The 22,389-nt window shown below is 36.4% G+C and overlaps 1 protein-coding gene across 3 annotated transcripts; it reads left to right on the top strand.

Moving 5' to 3' along the window:
* The first annotated feature begins 3,736 nt into the window (after positions 1 to 3,736).
* VIP (vasoactive intestinal peptide) lies at positions 3,737 to 12,445 on the top strand. 3 transcript variants are annotated; one of them, XM_019634461.1, is made up of 7 exons: positions 3,737 to 3,925; positions 5,065 to 5,170; positions 7,021 to 7,110; positions 8,048 to 8,152; positions 8,909 to 9,040; positions 9,853 to 9,937; positions 11,612 to 12,445. In XM_019634461.1, exons 2-6 carry the CDS (start codon positions 5,067 to 5,069, stop codon positions 9,896 to 9,898), a joined length of 477 nt encoding a protein of 158 aa, XP_019490006.1. In that variant the 5' UTR covers positions 3,737 to 3,925; positions 5,065 to 5,066; the 3' UTR covers positions 9,899 to 9,937; positions 11,612 to 12,445. The 3 variants fall into 3 exon arrangements, with proteins under 3 accessions (XP_019490006.1, XP_019490005.1, XP_019490007.1); XM_019634460.1 differs by having other exon boundaries at positions 5,059 to 5,170; XM_019634462.1 differs by lacking the exon at positions 9,853 to 9,937 and having other exon boundaries at positions 5,059 to 5,170.
* Positions 12,446 to 22,389: the final 9,944 nt, after the last annotated feature.

Below are 22,389 nucleotides of genomic sequence, written 5' to 3'. Positions count from 1 at the left end.
CTTACCAAAGGATGTGAAGGACCTATACACTGAAACTATAAGACATTATTAAAAGAAATTGAAGAGGACACAAAGAAATGGAAAGATATTCTGTGTTCATGGATTGGATGAATCCACATAGTTAAAATGGCCATATTTCTCAGAGCAATATGTAGATTTAATGTAATCCCCATCAAAATTCCAATGGCATTTTTTTTAAAATATGGAACGCTTCACGAATTTGCGTGTCATCCTTGCGCAGGTGCCATGCTAATCTTCTCTGTATCGTTCCAAGTTTTAGTATATGTGCTGCTGAAGCGAGCACCCAATGGCATTTTTTAAAGATGTAGAACCAAAAAAAAATAATCAGATTTGTATGGAATCACAAAAAGCCCCACATTGTCAAAGCAATCCAGAAAAAAAAGAACAAGACCAAAGTATCACACTCCCTGACTTCAATTATACTACAAAATGACTTAATTTAAAAAACACAGCATTGACAGAAAAACAGACAAACAGACCAATGAATAGAACTGAGAACACAGAATGAAACTCACATATATATGGGCAGATAATTTTTGACAAAGGAGATGAAAGCATACAATGGATTTTAAAAAGTCTTTCCATAAATGCTGCTGGGAAAATTGGAAAACCACATGCAAAAAAATTAAACTAGACTGCTATCTGTTACCACATACCAAAATTAACTCAAAATGGATCAAACACCTAAACATAAAACCTGAAATAATAACTTGCATAGGTACTAAACATATGGACCTTGAGTTGAGTTCAGGGAGGCTTTTATAAATTTGACCTCAAAGGCAAGAGAAGTACAAGCAAAAATAAATGAACGGGACTATATCTAACTAAAAAGCTTCTGCACATAAAATTATACCATCGACAAAAATAGAGAGGCAACCAACCTAATGAGAGAAGATATTTGTAAACACCACCTTCAATAGGGGCTAATATGTAATATATAAAGAATTCATACAACTCAACAACAACAAAAAAACCAAACAACCCAATTAAAAAATGGGCACAGGACCTGAACAAACACTTCTCCCAAAAAGACATACAAATGGCCAAAAGATATATGAAAAGATGCTCAACTTCACTAGGTATTAGGGAAATGCAAATCAAAACCACAATGAGATCCCACCTCACATCCTCTGAATGGCTGTTATCAACAAGGTAAGTAGTAACAAGTGTTGGAGAGGTTGTGGAGAAAAAGGAACCCTCATCCACTGCTGGGGGGAACATAAATTGGTACAGCCACCATGGCAAACAATACTGAGGTTCCTCAGAAAATTAAAAATGGAATTACCATACAATCCAGCAATCCCTCTTCTGGCTATCTACTCCAAAAACCTGAAAACATTTATCTGTAAATATATATGTTCCCCCAAGTTCACTGCAGCATTATTCACAGTGGCTAAACATGGAAACAATCAAAGTGTCCTTTGATAGATGATTGGATAAAGAAGATGTGGTATATATACACAGTGGAATATTACTTGGCTGTAAGAAAAGACGAAATAGTGCCATTTGCAACAACATGGATGGATCTTGACATTATCATGCCAAGTGTGATAAGCCAGACAGGAAAAGTCAAGAATCATATGATTTCATCTATATGTGGGGTACAAAACTGAAAGTGTCAAACAGAGAAGACAAACAAACAAACAAAAACTCATAGACACAGACAAGTGTTTAGTGGTTACTGGTGGGGGAAGGAAGAGGGGTTGGTAGAAGAGAGAAAAGGGGTCAAATATATGGCAATAGAAGAACAGACTCTAGGTGGTGAACACACGATGCAATATATAGATGATGTATTACAGAATTGTACATGTTAAATCTATATAATTTACTAACCAGTGTCACCTCAATAAATTTAATAAAAATTTTGAAAGAGACATAGGGTCTTATACTAATAAAAAAATAATAAACTTTAATTAAAAAAATAATAACAATAAAATAAAATATTTTTGAATTAAAACTTTGAACCTGCAGATGGTGCTATGATTCCATTTTAAAATTCAGCTTTGCTTTCTAGTTTAAATTCATAGGAAAAATGAAGTTTTTTTAGTTTCTTTTTATCCAGAGGTTAAAAAAATTATTTCTCTTTACTTTTGCATTTTAATATTATGGAAAAAACTGTCTTTACCTTTCGAAAAAGCTCCTGTATGTATTTACTCTTTGCGAATGCTAAGTGATTCCTTAGACCAAAAATAATCAACTTTTATGTCTTTTTTCTTTTGGGTTTTTTTTCTATTTATTGTTTATCATCCTTTTTTCTGTGACTCTGAACCAACTTACTTTGCTGTTGCTGTTCTTAAATGCTTCACTGAGAATTGGGTGATGAAAAGCTAAAGATAAAAACAAAATCATGAGAACCTTTTTAACCTCTAGTTTGTAATAATCAGGTAAAAAAAAAAAAGATTTCCTGGAATTAAGCCACAGGAACTCTGGCTTAAGTCAGAGCTGTCAACTGGGAAACAAATTTCCAGACATTTTGAAATTTAATTCATTTAATTTTTCTTGTAACGGGATTAGAAAATATGACTAAGCCTAGCAGGATATTCTTTTACAGATCAGTCTGACTTTGAATAAAGCAAATAGATACCAAAATCTCAAAGTAGAAGAAAGAAATGGGCTTTAGGGCCATTGTTCCTAGAGGAGCTTATGAACAAAAATGTAAAAGAATATGCACATGAGAAATTTGCAAAAACAAAAGGAAAGCTGGCATTTTATGTTGTTGTCCACAGAATTTTCCATGTGATGGCATTTGTAGCTTAAACTCTGGATGTACTGTATACTAACTAAGCTACTTTGAGTAAAAAACTGAGAAATGGAAATTAAGTAGTTATCAAAGCTCATTACTCTATAAATGTTTTCCAACTAGTTCTTTGCAACCATCTGTCAAGTGACTGAGTTGGAAATCTTCAAAAGGTGCTGTGGGTATGGGAGTGTGTTTGAGACTAGGGGAGAAACAAAATTACTCTGTGTAGCACAAGAACATTTAAAAATGGGTATAATTTTTAAAAGAAAAGATAAATATAATACCCTTGAGGTAGAAGTCTGATAATTTCATTTCTGAGATTCTGTATGTGAAAGTGTATTGGGAATGGTGACATTCTACAGCAGTACTCTCCCACCAGTGTGCATGTTACACAAGCACTGAGCCTTTTTGAAACTCTTACACTGGGATTAGTTTCAACATAAAGAAAATATAATAATAGAAAGATGGAAAATTTCTTCTAGGTGTTTTTAAAATTACAATAGATCTCAGAAAGATGACATAAACCAGGATCTACATAGATAGCATAAAAATAAGAAGGCGACTTTAGGAGAATTGGTGCTTGTAATAAAGGTAATCATACATTTGTAAGCATCATGGACATAAGTGTTTGTTGTTTTCTGAATCTAGTTCTGCAGATAAATTTCTTATTTTCTGAAGGAACCGTAGTGGCCGTGGCTATAACATTCATCATTCTCTTATTTTATTACTGCTAAATAAAGATTAAAATACTTCACATTACGCTTGGTATCTGTTTTTGTTTAAAGAAAAGTAAATTTCCTCTCTTTTACATCTTAAACTTACTCACTATATATTTATATAAATCAGACATAATGACAATTAAACAAGAACTTCTTGTCCTAGTCATCCCATGGGAGCACAGCTGTGACGTATTTCAGAAAGCTTTGTGATTGCTCAGCCCTAAGTACAATCCCTATAAAATGATGGTCTTTGAAATGCTGGTCAGGGTGGAGTGAAAAGCAGCTGCTGGCAACAATAGCCAACCCTTAGCCAAGACCAAATTCTGGTTCAGCTCTAAGGGCAGAGAACTGGTGGAGCCTTTCTCAGCCTCACAGGACTTCAGCACCTGAGACAGCTCCAATATTCTCCTGAACAGAACGCCTTGGAGGGTCACTCAGAGGCAAGGTAAGTGAAAACCTAACCTTTCTTCTTTTTATCTCTTCCTGCCTCTGGAACTTTTCTCTGGGTATATTGATTTTTTTTCTCTCTTGAAAAGAAATTTATAGCGTTCTTCCTTTACGACAACAAAAAGACAAATTTCTCAATTCACCTGCTAAGTGTAGAAATGTCTCAACTTCTTACATCTGAATGCATTTTCTGAATTCATTTGGTTCAAAGATCCTTTCCCTGCTTGCTCTTTTACTCAATTCTGGTTTTGTTTGTTTGTTTGTTTTTTGCCTTGTATATAAATTTTTGACTGAAGGGTTCAGTGGGTACATTTGTTTTTTTGAAATTTTTACTTGTTTTTAAGTGCTGTTATTTCTAGGTTCACATAACCAACATGTGACATAGAGAAAAATACTGCGAACTCCTAAGTTTCTATCTAGAAACTATTTATAAATATAGTGTGTAAGTGGATTCAATGTAAAAAACACAAACTTTGATTTTAATGTAATTTTCTTTCTGTGAAAAACAATATTTCAATGGCAATATGTGATTCAATGATTTTTTGGTATTAATTTTCACTATTAATTGAGGTAAGTTGCTCAAACTCAGACATAAATAAATAAGTTCACAGTACTATTTACAATTAAAAGAGAAAAAATGTATATACAAAACAATTTTATACTGATACATATATACACATACATGCACACATTATTAAATGTATGATACCCTAGTTTTATATTAATCAGATACAAAACCTTGAAGTAGAAGAAAAAAATCAGTTTTTTGAAGCTGTTTCTTTTGTTAGGAAAGATAGTACACTTGAATGCCACAACTCTATTATGAGATGGTCTCCAGGTTTATCTCCAGCACTATAAGAGTGTGGCATTCTGTACATACTTAGAACAACTATGTGCCTATGAAAGTTGGCAGCAGTTTAAAAGAATCCTATTGTATTCAAGTATCTGCCACCAAGAGAAATCCTCTTGATTTAAAAAGTGTTCATATTGCAGTTTAATGCTGTCTATAAGATGAACATTACTTTTTCCAAACCCTGGAAAAGCCTTAAGAAATTACTGCTGGACACTTAGAATTCCCTTGCTGGTGACATCTGTGGTTGGAAAACCTGAAGTGACTCTCTCCCTTTCGAGGTTCAGAGATGGAAGCCAGAAGGAAGCCCCAGCTCCTTGTGCGCCTGACGCTTTTCAGCGTGCTCTTCTCACAAACGCTGGCATGGCCTCTTTTGGAAGCACCTTTTCTGAGGTAAGTTCTCTTTCAGTTCAGATCGTTGAAATTCCATCTTTATCTAAAGGAGAATTCCCTTTCTGTTATTTTGAATAACACATTTTTTAGAAATTATGTATTATTTAAATATGTGGTTGATGTGTTAAGCAAGTTTTTTCAACATAAGGTCAACAGGGTTATTTTGAGTCCAGGAATTCCCTCTCAGGAATGAGAGACAGTGTCAATGACAAGTATTCCAGAGAGGGTAGGTCACATTTCCAAACATGGCAGAAGGAGGATTGGGCTTTCTATTTATTCAAATCCAGTTTTAGATAAATAATGAGCTTTTATGCGGTGTCATCTCAGTTCAGATCAGTTTCTGATAGAAAATAGGTGTTTAGTTGTCAACATCATTCTAGTTCATTTTCATGATCAATCAGTAAATGTCATAAGATAATAGTTATGAAACATGGAAACATGTACAAAATTGTGTTGGATTCCATCTAGGCAGAATCAATTTGCCAATATAAAAATTGTGGGATAATTGCCCTACTGAGACACCCTGACCCAATGAGTGACTTTTAATGTACTTGGTTTTAATGATAAATCTTTAGTTTTACTGTTCCCTATGATGTATTTCAAATTCATAAATTATGACACATATCATATTTAAAGCTGAATCTGAAATAAAATTAATTCATGTTAAAGAAATAAACAGTAAATGAAAATTACATTAGTTTGATTTTTCCTCCTGGTTTATAAGCACCACTATATTTCAGGGTAAAATAATTATTTCATTGCTATTTTCCCATTCCTGGTTCTTTGCTCCAGGTAGATGTATGGTCAATAGAGTGAATAATTTCTTAGCTGTTACTGTTCTGCATGAAGCCTACCTAAAGCCAGATCTATGTTGCTTTGATAGCTAAACAGAATGACTCTGTCTGAGTGGTTATATCACCACAGATGAACAATGACAAGAATGCTAAAGTTTGCATTGATTGCTAGTCTTCATACTCAAAGAGGACTGTTTGGTACTGAATTCTAACTACCTCATTACCAAAAGATACACAAGAGCCCAGGGGCCAACACATTCCTTGGAGGTTTACTGTGAAAGAGAAAATACACACACACACACACAATTTTAATAGTGTTCTGGTATTCAAAATGTGTATGCATTCATATGTATAGTCATATTCCATGTATATGCATGACTATCCTTTGTCTTTCAGCGAAACATTATTCAGTCCTTATTAAAATATATTAATATATATGAATAGAAACTAGAAGGCCCATAAAATCCATTGAACTTAAGTAACTATTCAGAAATGGAGAGATTCTTCGGACTTGTTCAATGCAGAGAAATACACCACACTAAAGTGAATCTTTGAAGTAAAATTTAGGAGCTTAGAGAAAGAAAAGCAGTTAATACTCAGCCCCTAAGAAGAATTTTAGCCAAATGATGCTAAACATCAACAAATATATAAATTGCTTCCAGTTTTCATATTGAATGTTAAAAATTTTTAAAGTTTCTATTTTATATAAAATCTTTCTTCTTGTGGAATTTAACTTTGCAAAGTGAAGACATTGCAAAGGAAGTGTACTTTGCTTAATGCTCAGATACGATTGAACTCAGTAGCTTTGATGCTTAGGACATACACTTGTAAGAGTTGTACGGAATCTATATTATGAGATAAACAAAATTTTACTTTTAATACTCTCATAAACTATAGAAGCCATTGTCAATTATGCTATCCCTATTTTTAAATGGGTGATACTTCCCAAGATTTTGAGTGTCTTATTTCAAATGATTGTAAACTCATAAGCACAGTCTTCTGAGAAAGGAATGCATTCTACTTCAATTGTCTTTTTCCTACTATGTTGGGTGACAGAATACCATACGAAGGAGCAAATGAACTTGATCAAGCTTCATTAAAAGCAGATACTGACATCTTGCCAAATGCATTTGCTGAAAATGACAAGTGAGTTCATTTTTACTGAGTTTTATTTGAGAAAAAGTATTTTTGAAATATGAATGTTTTATTTTTGTGTCTCCATGAAGCTATTCCTACTGCATAACACTGCAGGTTTCCATGTGTCGTGGCTTCATCCAGCCTGACTACCTCAGCTCTATCAGCTGCTCATGATTTTCATGTACAGAGGTTACAATAAGCCAGTATGAACAAATCATTCACTTACATTCTGTTGTACAAAATGTCAACATCAGAAATTGTACTAATTCTAGTAAATCTTCAGTATTTAGGATTCCATAATACAGAAAGTTCTCAGGCAAGCGTTTCATCTCTATGTAAAGAAAAGATGCCTAATAATAAAAGCTACATATTCACAAATCCATTTGTCAAGAGTAGCATTTAGGTACAGACAGAGTAGCTCTGTACTGAAGATAAAGTATGAAAGCTTCCTCATTCGGACAGAAAAATTATTTGATAGGCCCTAAGATCCTCTCCAATTTGAGAGATTTTGCTTCCAGATATTTTGGCAGAAGAAATAGCAAAAGGTGTAATAGACATTTTCCCTCTGCAACTATTTTACTGAAGGTAGAAGAAATAAAGTTAAATAAATAAATACTAATTTAAGTATATATCCCCCACCAATATTTCTTAGAGTGGAATGAGTTTATAGATTTTATCAGAGAGGATTTTTAATATTGAGATATACTTCTCCAAAAGCTAATTTCTTTAATTTGTCAACATTTTGGGCTAAAAATGTAGAATATATCTTGATACAAGTGATGAGAAAATATCTTTTATTAGGTTGTTAGGAAACATCCTTTTGAGTTAAGTTTCCATCAGAAGCTTTTATAATAAGCTGATGAGTTTCTTTCTTATTCATTAAGCCAAAATATTATTTTAGAAAACTATTTTCAAAATACTGGTTATTCTTTTTTCATTGTTTTAGGGATGCCAGACGTGCTGATGGAGTTTTTACCAGTGACTTTAATAGACTCTTGGGTCAACTTTCTGCCAAAAAATACCTTGAGTCCCTTGTTGGAAAACTAGATAGGTAAAGAGAATTTACTATTTTTATCAAACATGTTATGATGATTTAATATGCAAATTATATTTTCACTATTAACAATTTATTTGCTTTGCTCCAAATTGATGATGCTTGATAATAATCAGTTTAGTTAAAATATAATTTATATTCTTCAAAAAATATGCAAGGCATGGATTAGGAAATAAAGATTTCTAATAATATCATACTCACTAGTTCAAACACACTTATTTTAGTACATAGCAATCATTTGTAAATCCACAATTAAATTAAATTAGACACAGTAAAAAAGAAGACATAGTATAAACTGAAGCAAATTTGAGGATTAACCATAGTACTTGTTTTTCAACTTCCTACACAAACCAGCATTGGAAGATTCTTTCTTTAAATGACCAATAGCTGAATATTTGGATGGCACTATTCAGGTAGCATAGATTCTAAAGATCATTTATTTCTAATGAACTTTTCCTCTGAATGGCAGAACACAACTTCAAATATTCCCCCAACTATATATTTTTTAAATAAATTATTTGCTCAGTTAGTACTGAATGTGTCTTAAGACACCCAGAAATTGCCAAAATGGGTTGAATTATGCCTCAATCCCCTATCTTTAGGCTTAGGTGTATTTTTCTTTTAGTATTTTTGTGATAGAAAATGAGTTGGGTATTGGAATTCCTTTTTATCTGACTCCAACAAATTGGAAACTTCGGCATATTTATCATTTCTTGTTAAAACTCTTTGATTTCTCTTTCCTCACATTTTTAGCAATAATGTATCAGAGGACCAGGGACTGATCAAACGTCACTCGGATGCTGTTTTCACTGACAATTATACCCGCCTTCGAAAACAAATGGCTGTAAAGAAATACTTGAACTCCATTCTGAATGGAAAGAGGAGGTAAAGAAATGGAAACCTTGTTAAAATAAGAAATTATAAATTACTTTAAATAAAGAAGCTACAAAATGAAGACTTATCTCTCTATTTATCTATACTCAGAAGCAATAATTCTCATCCTTGGCTGCCATTAGACACCCTGGAGAACAGTTAAAATACTGATGTCTAGCCTTCCCCAAAACTCATCGCCAGCAAATTTGTGCCTCTAGGTGTATGGCTGTAGACACTGGTATTTTCTAAGGCTCCCCAGTTGATTCTATTGTGCCTATAGGGTATAAAATATTGAGTGTAGAGGCATTTAGTCCGAATCTGGAAACAGGTTTTATCAAAAGTACCGATTTTTAAAACAGACAAAGCACATTCAATTAGCAATTTGGTATCACATGAAATTCCCTTGATGTGCATATTCAAAACCTTATTGTACCAAATTAAGCCATGGGTTCTTTTGTCCTCTCAGATTCTGGTAAATGTGTGTCTCTCTGGGGGGTATAGATATTGCAGCACAATAGACAGGAAGTGGGGTGATCTCTCCTTTTATTCCAGTTATTTTGGTTTGATGGTATTAAGGTAGTTGGGTGAGATCAAACAGGATGACTCTCTTTGCTCACCAGATGATAATTGTGCAAGAATAATTTTAGGTTCTTTAAGACTGAAGAATAATTCATACATAATAACTAACCTAAAAGATCATTTTTTTAGTCCCCAGAGTACTTTACATAGCACAGATGATAGCATAGGTCACAGATTATTATTTCTTTAGATGCATTCTCATTTAAGAGCCTTAACATGAACAATTTTCTTTTTCTGGCCTTCAGCACTGAGGGAGAATCTCCTGACTTTCTTGATGAGTTAGAAAAATGAAAAATTTCTTTGAAAAATGCTGGTGACAACTTCCCAGTGGTGGGTATATCTGTGCATTCTTCCTATATTCTTATAGCATACATCCAATTATTTAAGTAGGTAAGGGTAATTTGATAAGATACACCTTAGAGTTCTCAGGATACTTCTACCTGAAGTGAACCTCAAGCAAGTAAACAGCTAAAAATGATTCATGCAGAATTCTGATCACATAACAAAGAAAGTTCACAGTGAGTGAACAGTTTGGTATCTCCTGGTTTACTCAGTCGTATTCCTATCTTTCTGTTGACATATAACACATGAGACTGACTCACACTATTGAGAAACGCTGGTTTCGTTGGAGTGTCCAGCCATGCTGCTTTTATTAATTGAAGGCTTAGTCCCACAATTGACTGCTAGCAACTCACTGAAGTACAGGAAAATACCACCAAATTACAGCATGACTCATTATTGTGAAAATACCAAGGCACTCTGGGTCTAATTGTTTTCCTTAAAATATAGCAAACTTCCTGCAACAAAAGTATAATTTAGGTTATTTTACTTATAAAGTGAATGTAGGTACTATGACCCCAATAATATTCACTGTAAAATAATTTTTGAGTAGAGAAAACATGACTAGGTTTCATGCTTTGTTAAGTAATAAGCTTGTTATCACAAATTTTTATGTGTAAATGAACACAAGACATATTTCTTTCCTGAGTATTTAATGTTTACATTAGCTTATAAAAATATATTTATAATACATGGTAAATGCTAAAAGAAATTTTATATCATAATTACATCAGAGGTTGACAAAATTTTTGTCTAAGGGCTATGGAGTAAATGTTTTTAGCTTTGTGGGCTATATAGTTTCCATTACAAGTACCAAACTCTGCTATTGTAGCAAGAAAGCAGCCATAGATAATATGTAAATGATAGGAGTGGCTGTTTTTCAATAAAATTTTATTTGTAAAAGGTAAAGATTTGTGCTGGACTGCAAAATCTGAGTAGGTCAAGGAGTTTAAACCAGACCCAAGCTCAGACTGAAGACAATTCATGGTTTAGTTTCTGGAGCAAATATCTCAGGTTCATTAGAGAGCTTAAGAGTGGATGGGGAGTCTGGGAAGACACTGCGCCATTGGCTGCTCCTGTCCACTGATTACCCTTTACTCTAAACAGAGAAACAGGGTCAGGGGCTCTGCTCCTGTCCATCATTATTATAAAAGGATATTTCAGAGAAACCAGTCCCTTTGCTCAAAAAAAGAAAGCTAATTCCACATAGCATCTTGAAAAAATGATCATAAAAAGAAGTCCTAGCCACTAAATTAAGAAATGCATTACACACTAAAACATAAAGAAGGACAAATCACTCCAGTTTCTTAAGTTGTTTGATCATTTATGAGATTCCATCCTCCATTTTTTTTGTTTCTTTTTTGAATGGGTAGCACTGAATAAACTTTTTTGACAGAATTCTTGTGGCTCCACCATTTGTGAAAGTGGCAAATGGGTAATTATGAAAGACTGAACAGAGAGCCCCTTCACATTGTAGTCGCATTTGTGACAAACAGTCCTTTGGAAGATGCCCTTTGATATCCCACAGCACAATCTCCTGTCACAGGCTGTTGACAAAGCGCAAAGAGAATTTCATGTGTATCAAATGACTGGATACGTGAATGAAACTAAGATGCTGTAAAGAAAAATATTTTTATGTTTAAATACCAATTGTTTCTCTTTCAGAATTTTCGAAGAAAAATGATTACGTGAAGTAATTATATTTTGAGTTCCACATGAGTCATTCAAGAAACGTCTTCAATGTCAAAACCAAATAAAATACTGTTATGAATATTGTGATTTATTTATTCTAATGTAATAACTGTGATGTTTCCATTGCAAATATTATTTGAGAGTTCTTAAATTTGTCTTTAAATAGTGAAAATCCTGTAATTTCATATGCTGTGTATCCTTTCTAACAAAAATATATTTAGTGATAAGAAAATACTAGGTTAATTCCACTTATACGAGGCTTTATGGAAGGGTAGTAATAGAGCAAAATGGATGTGTTTATTTATAGAGCATACTAAACCATTCAGAAGAGTGGAGGAGATCATCAGGGTGGCCACATTTGAATGTGAAATAGACAGAATGCTGTGTTAAATAAACCTCAAAATGTCTAAGAGAATGCCAACAAAATAAAAATGATTTTCTTCAAATAAGACTTTTCAAAAAATGTCATGCACTCCCACATCAGTAGGAACACTTTATTGTGAATGAGATTAACAGCCTCTCAAATTTGGATCTATCATTTCCAAAGGCTCTCTTTTGAAGTTGTGTTCCAGTGAAGGAGACGGGCCTCTGCCTCTGCCATGCTTCTTTTATGCCATGGTCAGTATGTGTAGAATGTAAACTGAGTGGAGCATTTGTTTTTCAGTAATACTTTTTTTTCAACAATCACTCAAAGAATGCTTTGATCGCAGCAGCTTCCATCAGTGAAAGTATATTTGGAGACACAACTATTTTCCTAAAATGATTGTAAGAAACTGAATATAGAAAATAAAGACCTTTGATTATCATTGCAAATACATTCTATTGTCTGATTCTTTAAAATGAGGCAGCAATAGGCCGTTTCAGCTTTCAATTTACAGGCACTAGATGGTTTTTATGATGTTTAAGGTAGGACTGTGTTTGAGGTTGTGTGAGTTCTAAAATGCAGTGACTTATATGTGATAAATTTCTTCCTAACATAAGGCCAGAGGTAAAATGTCAACAGTTACTATAATGGTTGTGGTTCCATGAAGCCCTCAGAAATCTAAACCCTTTCTAAGTCACCCTTCAGCTCCTACAGCATGGCCCTTCCACTCGTGATTCAAAATTGCAGCTGGAGTTCCAGCCATCACGTCTTCAGTCTAGAAAGCAGAATGAAAAATGGGGCATGAAAAAAAAAAAAAGGAAAGAACACATGCTGGTCTTTTAAATGCCATCTTATGCTAACATCCCCATGATTAGAACATCACTTATGATCACCATCGATTGCAAAGGAGGCTGGGAATCTGTGTGTCTGTGTATGTGTGTGTGTGTGTGTGTGTGTGTGTATGTGTGTGTGTGTGTTTTACATGTGCCCAGCCACAAACTGGGGTACTATTAATATAAAAAGGTTAAGAATAGATTCATATGGTGGTATATATTTTTTAAATCTGAGGCTATGCATCTGCAATTCTTACCAAGAAGTCTTAATGATAGAAAAAGTGGGATAGAAAGAAAGATCCTAACCATTTATGAAGTATCAATATCATCACAAGGCAAAGCTTTGCTCACTTTTCTTTGCTACAATTAGAAAAAAAATGGCTGTATTAGGAGAGACTAGTCTAGAGCTAAAATAATTGCACAGCAGTTTACACCAGTTAAGGTGAATTGGACCAATTATAGCTTTTTTTCATAATTGATTACACAAGTTATTAAATATTTATTAAGTAACTTTTCTGTACAAAGCACTGCAGTGAGAACAGAAAACTTCCAGAAGTTATTTACACACAAGAAATTTATAAAATTCAAATGGGGCGATAGTGCAATTTGACTGTCAATCTAAAGAATTTTATTTTATTTTATTAATGTAAATGCTTCTCAACTTCTTTCCTATTCTTTCAAGGAATATGTATTGAGTGCCCCTGAAGTGCAGTGTAGATATCGGGGAGTTGGGCTCTGGACAGAGGGAACAGCCACTTCCATGGAGGGAGCGGCCCTGGCGTAGCTGGACCGCAAGGAGGGCGGTGTGGCCAGAGCCGGGTGCACAGCAAAGGCCTGAGCAGGAGGTGAGGTGAGAGAGGTCCCTGCGGACTAGTCCTGTGGGGCCCCACGGGCCACCCGGAGGAGTCGAGGACTGAGCTGAGGAGATGGTACACTCTAACTAAGACTGGGAGACATAGCAGCCCTACCTAATATACAGAAACAAACACAGGGAGGCAGGCAGAATGGGAAAACAAAGAAACAGGTCCCAAATAAAAGAACAAAACAAAGGTCCAGAATAAGAACTAAACAAAATCGAGACAAGCACTCTACCAGATGCAGAGTTGAAAACACTGGTTATAAAAATTCTCAGTGAGCTCAGGAAGAACTTTGACAAAGAGATAGGAAATATAAAGTGGAGATAGAAAACATATAAAAAAAACAGTCAGAAATAAAGAAGACAATAACTGAATGAAGACTACATTACAAAGAATAAACAGTATATTAGATAAGCAGAGGATCGAATCAGCAATTTAAAAGATAAAGTAGCAAAAGGCACCCAATCAGAACAGCAAAAAGAAACAAGAATCCAAAATCATGAGGTCAGTTTAAGGGGCCCCTGAGACAATACCAAGTGTACCAACATTCTCATGATTGGGGTCCCAGGAGAAGAGAGAGAGCAAGGATTGAAAACCTAGATGAAGAAATAATGATGGAAAACTTCCTAACCTGGCAAAGGAAATGGATATACAAGCTCAGGAAGCTCAGAGACACTCAAACAAGATGAACCCAAAGAGGCCCACACCAAGACACATCAAAATTAAAATTCCAAAGATTAAAGACAAAGAAAGAATCTTAAAAGCAGCAAGAGAAAAGCCGTTACTTACTTACAAGGGATCCCCCATAAGATTCACAGCTGATTTCTCAATAGGAACTTTGCAGGCCAGAAGGGATTGGCAGGAAATATTCAAAGTGATGAAAAACAAGGATCTACTACTAAGATGACTCTACCCAGTAAAGCTATCATTTAGAATCAAAGGACAGATAAAGAGCTTCCCAGACAACAAAAATCTAAAGGACTTTATCATCACAAACCAGAATTACAAGGAATCTTAGAGGAACTTCTTTAAGACAAATAAATAAATAAATAAATAAATAAATAAATAAATAAATAATAAATAAATAATATGAATAATAAAATTGCAATAACTACATATCTATCAACAGTTACTATAAATAAAAATGGATTAAATGCTCCAATCAAAATTCATAGGGTGGCTGAATGAATAAGAAAACAAAACCCTTACATATGCTGCCTACAAGAGAACCACTTCAGATCAAAAGACACACAGACTGAAAGTAAAGGGATGGAAAAAGTTATTTCATGAAAATGAGAAAGAAAAAAAAAACTGGTGTAGCGATACTTATATCAGACAAAATAGACTTCAAAACAAAGGCTGTAACAAGAGAGAAAGAAGGACCCAGTAATCCCATTTCTGGGTATTTATCTGAAGAAACCCAAAATGCTACTTTGAGAGGATGTGCTCATCCAGACATTCATTGCAGCGTTATTTACAATAGCCAAGATATGAAGACAACCTGAGTGTCCCTGAAAGGATGTATGGATAAAGAAGAGGTGACACATATACAAAATGGAATATAACTCAGCCATTAAAAAGAATGAAATCTTGCCATCTGTGACAACATGGATGGGTCTAGGGGTATTGTGCTGAGTGTAGAAAGTCAGACAGCAAAAGGTAAATGCCATGATTTCACTTATAAGTGGAATCTAAAGAACAAAATAAACTAAACAGAAAAAAATCATAGATACAGAGCATATTCTGATGGTTGCCAGATGGGAGGGGAGCGGAGGTGGGGGGTGAAAAAGATAAAGGGACTAAGAAGTACAAATTGATAGTTACAAAATAGTCATGGGGACGTAAAGTCAAGTATAGGGAATACAGTCAGTAATGTGATAATGACGAAGTTTAGTGCCAGGTGGGTACTAGACTAGTCAGGGGGATCACTTCTTAATTATATAAATGTCTAACCGCTTTGCTGTACATCTAAAATTAATATAAAATAATATTGAATGTCAACTGTAATTGAAAATTTTTTAAAAGGCATGAAAAGATAAAGGGGAATAAGAGTTTGAGATACAGACTCCATTCTGTGGGGTATCTCAAAGGGAGCCTAAGAATTCTATAATAATATCTGTGAATTCCTGAGGACCCCTGGAGTCACACATTTCAGTAGATCTAGATTTTACAAGAATACACTCCAATTATTTATTTGCCTATTCTCGTTTAGGGCTCCACTCAAATGGTGCCCTCCCTGGTTACCTGAGAGCAGCTGCAATTGTTTGGAAGGACAGGGAGGGGAGGAGTCACATGAGAAGCACCTGCCTTTTCACAGTCCTGTGCTGACAGCTCTCTCTCTTCCACCACAGAGAGCCAACATTTCCTTGTTCCTTCTCTTTTGCCTCGTGTAATTGCAAGTCTCCTGCAAGATGCATCTCCTTTCGTGCTTTAACTTTCCTCATTTTTACCCCATACAATTGTGCGCTTTCATTTTCTCTTCTTTGGACATGCGCCCCGGTTCCATAATTTTGCTTCTTTCTGTCTGGCTCTCCTGTTGTCTATAGGGTTGTGGCTTCACGCACCCGCCTGATGTCTCTGCTCCTCGTGTTACCCACATGAGAACCTCATTGTTCCGGTGACGGGAAATTCCTATACGCGTACATTTCTGGTTTACAAGACCAGGGTAATTAATATACCACATGGACTCTTCATTTGAGTCAAAGAAAACCCAAGATTTCTTTTTCTCTCTTAGATTTTCTTTCTGTTAGCCCTTAGACACACAGGTCACATTTGGTATGCTAAATTTTTTAATTGACATTTTAATTATCTTTCATGTTAAAAAACCTAAAATCTTTGAGCTAGAAGTTGTCATTACATGTAATGGAAATAACTTAACGTCTAAGGAAATCACTATGCCGTTACTCTTAGTTTTTATTTCAAAGACATTTTCTTCATTACATTAATATACAGATAAAGAAATTGCCATCTTATTCTTGTAAACTTGAGTAGAGATGAATGTCAAAAAAGAGAATTTATCAAAGAAGGGTAAGTCTGAAATTGTGTGCAGGTAGTGAAGATAAGACTAATGGAACAGAACTGTGAAAATTCCTATTTTAGGGTTAAGTAGCTGATTAGAGAGGTGCTAGCCTGAAAAAATATACCTGCAAAGTAAAAGCAAAATGGTAAATAATAGGTGACAGTAAAAGTTGGGGTCCAAGTAAGAGCTATTACAGTAATGTTATTTTAAAACATTTTAGTGAAACGATATAATGATTTTTAAAAATGAAATATAAGTATTTTATTCCCAAATTGAATATTATTTACTAAACTATGGGGTGTAACTGCTAAGTTGTTTCTAACTGGAAAAATGTTTGCAAACTGAATAACATTATAACTAATCTGTGTATATATAATCTTCATGAATTTTATATTAATTCAGTGAATTGTAAGTGGAAGTAACACACAAGGATCCATGACAGCAGCTGTATTGGAACAAATAATGCAGCAGAAATAGCATAGTTGTTCTTGGTCCCATGGCTCAATGGGGTGCTCATGGCAGGAGCTAAATAGGAGAGATTGTTCCTCAGTGGGTAACATCCGAGGGACCAACACCTTCCCCACCTTCGCTGAAATCAACTAGAAAATTAGTGCTGTTACTCACTGTGTTTGTGATGAGCAAAACTGGTAACTGCTGACTTCCTCTCAGTCCCTACTGTGAGAAGGAACACATGACTCTAAACAGAGTGGGTGACAAGCCAGTAACACGTGCCATTGCTCTCTGCCTTCCCAGTGTTGGGAAAGTGCGAGCCCATGTGACAGATTGCCTTTGGAGTGTGAAGACAAATGCTTAGCAACCTCTCTGTTCTAGAACTTCTGATGTCACTATCTGTCCTCGCTGGGGGCCAGGAACTCATTCTTGGGTTTGACAATGATGCCTCAGTCTGACTGTGAAAATGAAGTATCAGAACAGAAGTGAGAGCCAGGCCTGTCAGAGAACCACAGTGATCTTCACACTGGAGCACCATATGTGCCCACACGTCGTGTGAGCATGCGAGTCATGGGCGGACACAAGTTGAGCGCCTACTTCATGTTTGCCTGCTTAAGGTGTGAGCTACTACAAGAAAGAACAGAGCCAGTTCCCCCATTGAATCAAGGATTCGTGAGGACTTCAGTCTCCTGCCTGGAATACACGAGAATAACTCTAGCTTCAGGACACTGAAACGAATGCTTAGAAACAGCACTGCACATCTCCAGCCAGGGACAGACTAAAAGCAAGATGAACTTTTCCAGGAATCAAACACTGACAATATTACAGTGGGAGCCTGTTTGCACCACGGCGCCTTCCCCAGGGCCATTCTGCAGCTCGGGGGCTGTCTGAGTCAGGGCTTCTGTTTTGTTCTCTGGGCACGGTGACCTTTCTCTGGTCCTTTTGCCAACATTGGGCCAGAACCTCCACCCAGAAGGGAGTTGAATGGCCTCAAGAGTCTGCCTCAGCCTCAGTCAACAACCCATTCCTGCCCCCACGTCTAACTGCAAAGATCAGTTGCTTACTCTTGCCAGTCATATATCAACTCAAGGACAGAAATAGCCCATCCTGGCTCCGGTTTAACTAACACTCAGTGAATATTGACTCTCATCATTTAGTTTTTCCTGAAACAAAGCTACAAGGGTTCATAAAAATGGGTCTCTATTCCATGCTTAGATTTTCCGTATACATTTTTCACTTATTATGCCAGAAATGCTGGCAAAGAAATCACAGAATAGGAATTTGGAAAAAGAAAATTATCACTGAAAGTGGTTCATGTGTGAAATGCAGCATTCATCTCAAATAAAAAGGAAGCCAGTTCAAATTCTAACCATGATTCAGGGCACAGAAAAATGTTTGGGAATATGTGATTATTCAACATGAGTTTATCCTGCCCTCATTATAATGAACTCATTTTAATTCATGAATTATTACTAGAGCCAATATTAAGACAGAAATTTTATAGGAAATGTGTGGTAAATCACACATTAAAATTATTTTACACACATGCTTTACTACATAGTCAAAACTCAGTGCGCTCATCAGTAGCATAGTGCACCAAAGTCATTGCAGATTCCAAATTCCCTGTTCCAATAAAACAATGTGGGATGACTTAACTTTGTTATCTTATGATTGTAGGACTGCACTTTTTTGTTGATACGGCCACTGTAAAATCTGTTTCTTTGCTGATCTCAGACATTTAATGAAAGTGTTTCGAAGAAACAAAAACAAAATAAAACAAATACACAAGACTGTGGACCAATAAGTGGGGAAATTAGAAAATTAAAAGGATTGGGGGAAATTTTGACAATTGAATTCTCACAGTCACTGCAAAGTATTCCTGCCTGTACCTACTGCTCTCTGAGGCTACACAAGAATATAGAATTGCATGAACTATTCCCCATATCTGTTGATTAGAAGGGATACAGTCTACAAAAAACACCTGAATTGCTGGATTTCCATAGCCAAGTAGAGGTGAGATTGGGGCAGAGCTTAGGTTGGGGGCCAGGTTTGTGAGAATGGGGGAAGTTGTGGGGATCACAGCTCACCTACACTCTCACTCTCCTCTGAATTAGAAATCAGTCCTACTGCCTTCTGAGTGATCTCAGGGGTTTGAATGGAATGGCTACCTTCTCACAGTGCAGAAGGACTGACTGGTTTTCTCCAATTGTCCTGCTCTGAGGGAAGCTTATGAAACTCTGGAGTCCTCCCTGTCCCCTCTATTATGGGTAGGCCTCAGCTTGAAGGCCCTTGGAAACTCAAACCTTATTTTTTTACTGTTTACTATTGATTTGTAGGAATATATATTCTGGATACAAGTATGTTTTGGGGATACATGTATAGCAAGTAATTGTCCTGAGTCTGTATCGTTTTCCAAGATATTGCCATTTCATGGACAGATACTTTTAATTTTGATGACATTCAATTTATCAAGTTTTTCTTTTTGTGGCTATTTCTTTTTGTGTCCTGTCTATAATCTCTGGCAATACTAATCCAGAAAAACAGAAATAAGTACAAAGTCATGTACAAAATATTAGGCATGCAAAGGAGAAATCAATTGCACATAGAAAAGTGATTAAACATATGAGAAGAAAATCAGAAGAGCATCTTCTATGCCAATAAATTTGAAACTATAGACACAATGGACAGATTCCTAGAAAGTATAACTTTCCAAAACATATAAATGTGGAAATAGAACAAATGACCTTATAATTATTTAGGAAATTAAAATCTTTTTTAAACATTGGTATAGATTGAAAGTTTGTCCCCACCCCCCCCAAAAAATAAATCACATGTTGAAGCTCTAATCCCCAGTGTGATGGTATTTGGCGATTGGGCCTTAGGGAGGTAATCAGGGTTAGGTGAGGTTGTAAAAGTGGGACCGTCATGATAGGATTAGTACCCTTACAAGAGACACTGCTTTTCTGTTTTTCCTGCCATGTGAGGACATAGCAAGAAAGCTGCGTACAAGTGAGGAAGAGAGTGCTCACCAGAAACCAAACTTGCTGGCACCTTCATCTTGGACTTCTATCCTTCAGAACTGTGAGAAAATACATTTCTGTTCTTTAAGTGACCTATTATTCTATAGTACTTGCTGCGGCAGTCCCAGATGACTATGACAAATATAACTTCATAAAGGAAACCCCAGACCCAATGTCTTGTAGATTTTCATTCTACCAAACATTCAAGGAAAGATCACTCCAATCTTAAATCAATTTTGAGACTTGAACAAAAACATCACTACTCAACTCTATGAAGTAATAGTTTTTGATAAGAAAATTAGATAAAAAGCACATAAAGAATAGAACACTACAGACCAATGTCACTTATGAGTGTAGATGCAAAATCCCAAAGTATTAGCAAACCAAAATCATCTGTGTGTAAGGAGTTAACACAAATTGATTAATCTGGGGTTTTCCCAGGACTAGAACAATGTTATCATATTAACCTAAAATGCCATGCACCACATTAACAGCTTAAAACACCTAAAACCATATAACAAATGCCTACAAACATTTGATAATTTCCAGTACCCATTCATAATTTTTAAAATTTAGCAAAATAGAAATATGTAATTTGGTAAAGGTTATATGCTAAAAATCCACAGTACATCATTCTCAATGAGAAAATAATAGAAGTATCCTTTTTAAAAATTAAGAACAGGTTAGAGAGATCCAAGACAGCAGAGTAGATAAATACTGTGCCTGCATCCCTCTGTGAACACATTAAAATTACAACTAACTTATAGAACAATAACTTGGAGAACCATCTGAGGTCTAGCCAAACAGAAGTCCTATAATCAAAAATATAAAGAAGCCACGTCGAGACTAGTAGGAGGGGTTGAGACACAGAATGGGCCCCAAACCTCCCTGTGGCGGCTGAATATCAGGAGGGTTACCTTGGCTATAGAGGTTCTCTCCAGAGGAATGGAAAACCCCAGCCCCCAGCTCGGAGTACTGGTTCTGGGAAGACGAGTCCCAACAACATCTGACTATGAAAAACAGCGGGGATTCTGACTGTTTAGTTGGGACAGAAGGCTGCAGAAAACCCAAAAGTTTTCTTAAAGGGCTGGCGCACAGAGTCACTTGCTCGCAGGCACTCACCTTGGGTTCCAGCAGAGGGACGGTGACTTGGAGGAGCCTCAGAGACATGACATATGGGGGGTATAGACTGAGGAGTATGGCTTCAGGGGGAGGACTAGAGGACAGTTGGCATTTTCCCTGTGAGGAGTTCTCTTTTTGTGTGGTCAGCCAGGCACCATCTTTTCTATGTTGAGCCCGCCCCCACAGGCTAAATCTGAATCTGATTGGCCTGGTGAACTCTGCTGCTTTGCCCTGTTGACTCAGCTGGGACTCCACTCCACCTAACTTGTACACAGCTGGAGATACTTTCACTGCAAGTAGCCAGCCCCTCCTGCATTGTACTCTTTCTTGGAATACTATTAGAGTCTGAGAGCCCCAGGCAGTCAGCGATTGCTTGATGTGCTCTAAGACTTTTTCTGAGTAGCTCCAGGCTCAGCACTGGCACCAAACCAGAATCTACATTAACTGGTTGACCACACTCTTCCCACTCTAGTAACTCCCTGAGACCCTGCCTCACTTAATCATGTACCACACAAGGCTTTAACCGTGGTTTAACCTTAAGAGAGTTAGCAGGTGGCAGTAAGTCTCTCGGTGTCCTGGCATTTTTTGGAGCTACCCCAGGCCTGGTACTGGTGGCAGCCATCCTTAGTTTGCAGTGTGGCCTCTCCCAAGTGCCTACAGGTTTAGCACAGTCAACAAACAACTACAGATTGCTTTGCAGATCCTACCAGGTAGCCCCTGGACAGTCACAGGCAGTGACTGATGTGGGCCTGCACTGAGCCCCTCCCAAGAGGCTCCAGAATGAACATACTTGGAAATTGGCTTTAGACCACAGCAGAGCACCGCCAAATTAGCCCCACAAGCAGCACACACAAAGGGCAGTCTCAACAGGCACCAGAGCCCACTGGGGTGAATCCTGCTTTATGAGATAAGCCCCCTTCACAGCAGCCCATAAGATGTGGACCTGGCCAAACCCCACAGCCAGTTAGCCTGAGGATCAATCCCACCCACTGACATACCAATAGCAATCAAGGCTCAACTATAACAAGAGGGCACACACAACCCACCAAAGGGACACTCCTGTAGCACCTGGTTCAGGTGACCAGG

The sequence above is a fragment of the Hipposideros armiger genome, unplaced genomic scaffold (assembly GCF_001890085.2).
Source record: "Hipposideros armiger isolate ML-2016 unplaced genomic scaffold, ASM189008v1 scaffold_1685, whole genome shotgun sequence".
In the NCBI taxonomy this organism is placed as follows: Eukaryota; Metazoa; Chordata; class Mammalia; order Chiroptera; family Hipposideridae; genus Hipposideros; species Hipposideros armiger.
Note: the sequence above shows the minus strand (reverse complement) of the source record. Positions and strands in the feature narration are given on the sequence as shown.

What these genes read in the sequence shown, in the direction of transcription:
- VIP (XM_019634461.1), top strand. Translation starts at nt 5,067, where the DNA reads ATGGAAGCCAGAAGGAAGCCCCAGCTCCTTGTGCGCCTGACGCTTTTC. An exon ending in GCATTTGCTGAAAATGACAA is followed by an intron (nt 7,111 to 8,047) that starts GTGAGTTCATTT and finishes TCATTGTTTTAG; the next exon opens with GGATGCCAGACGTGCTGATG. An exon ending in CTTGTTGGAAAACTAGATAG is followed by an intron (nt 8,153 to 8,908) that starts GTAAAGAGAATT and finishes TCACATTTTTAG; the next exon opens with CAATAATGTATCAGAGGACC.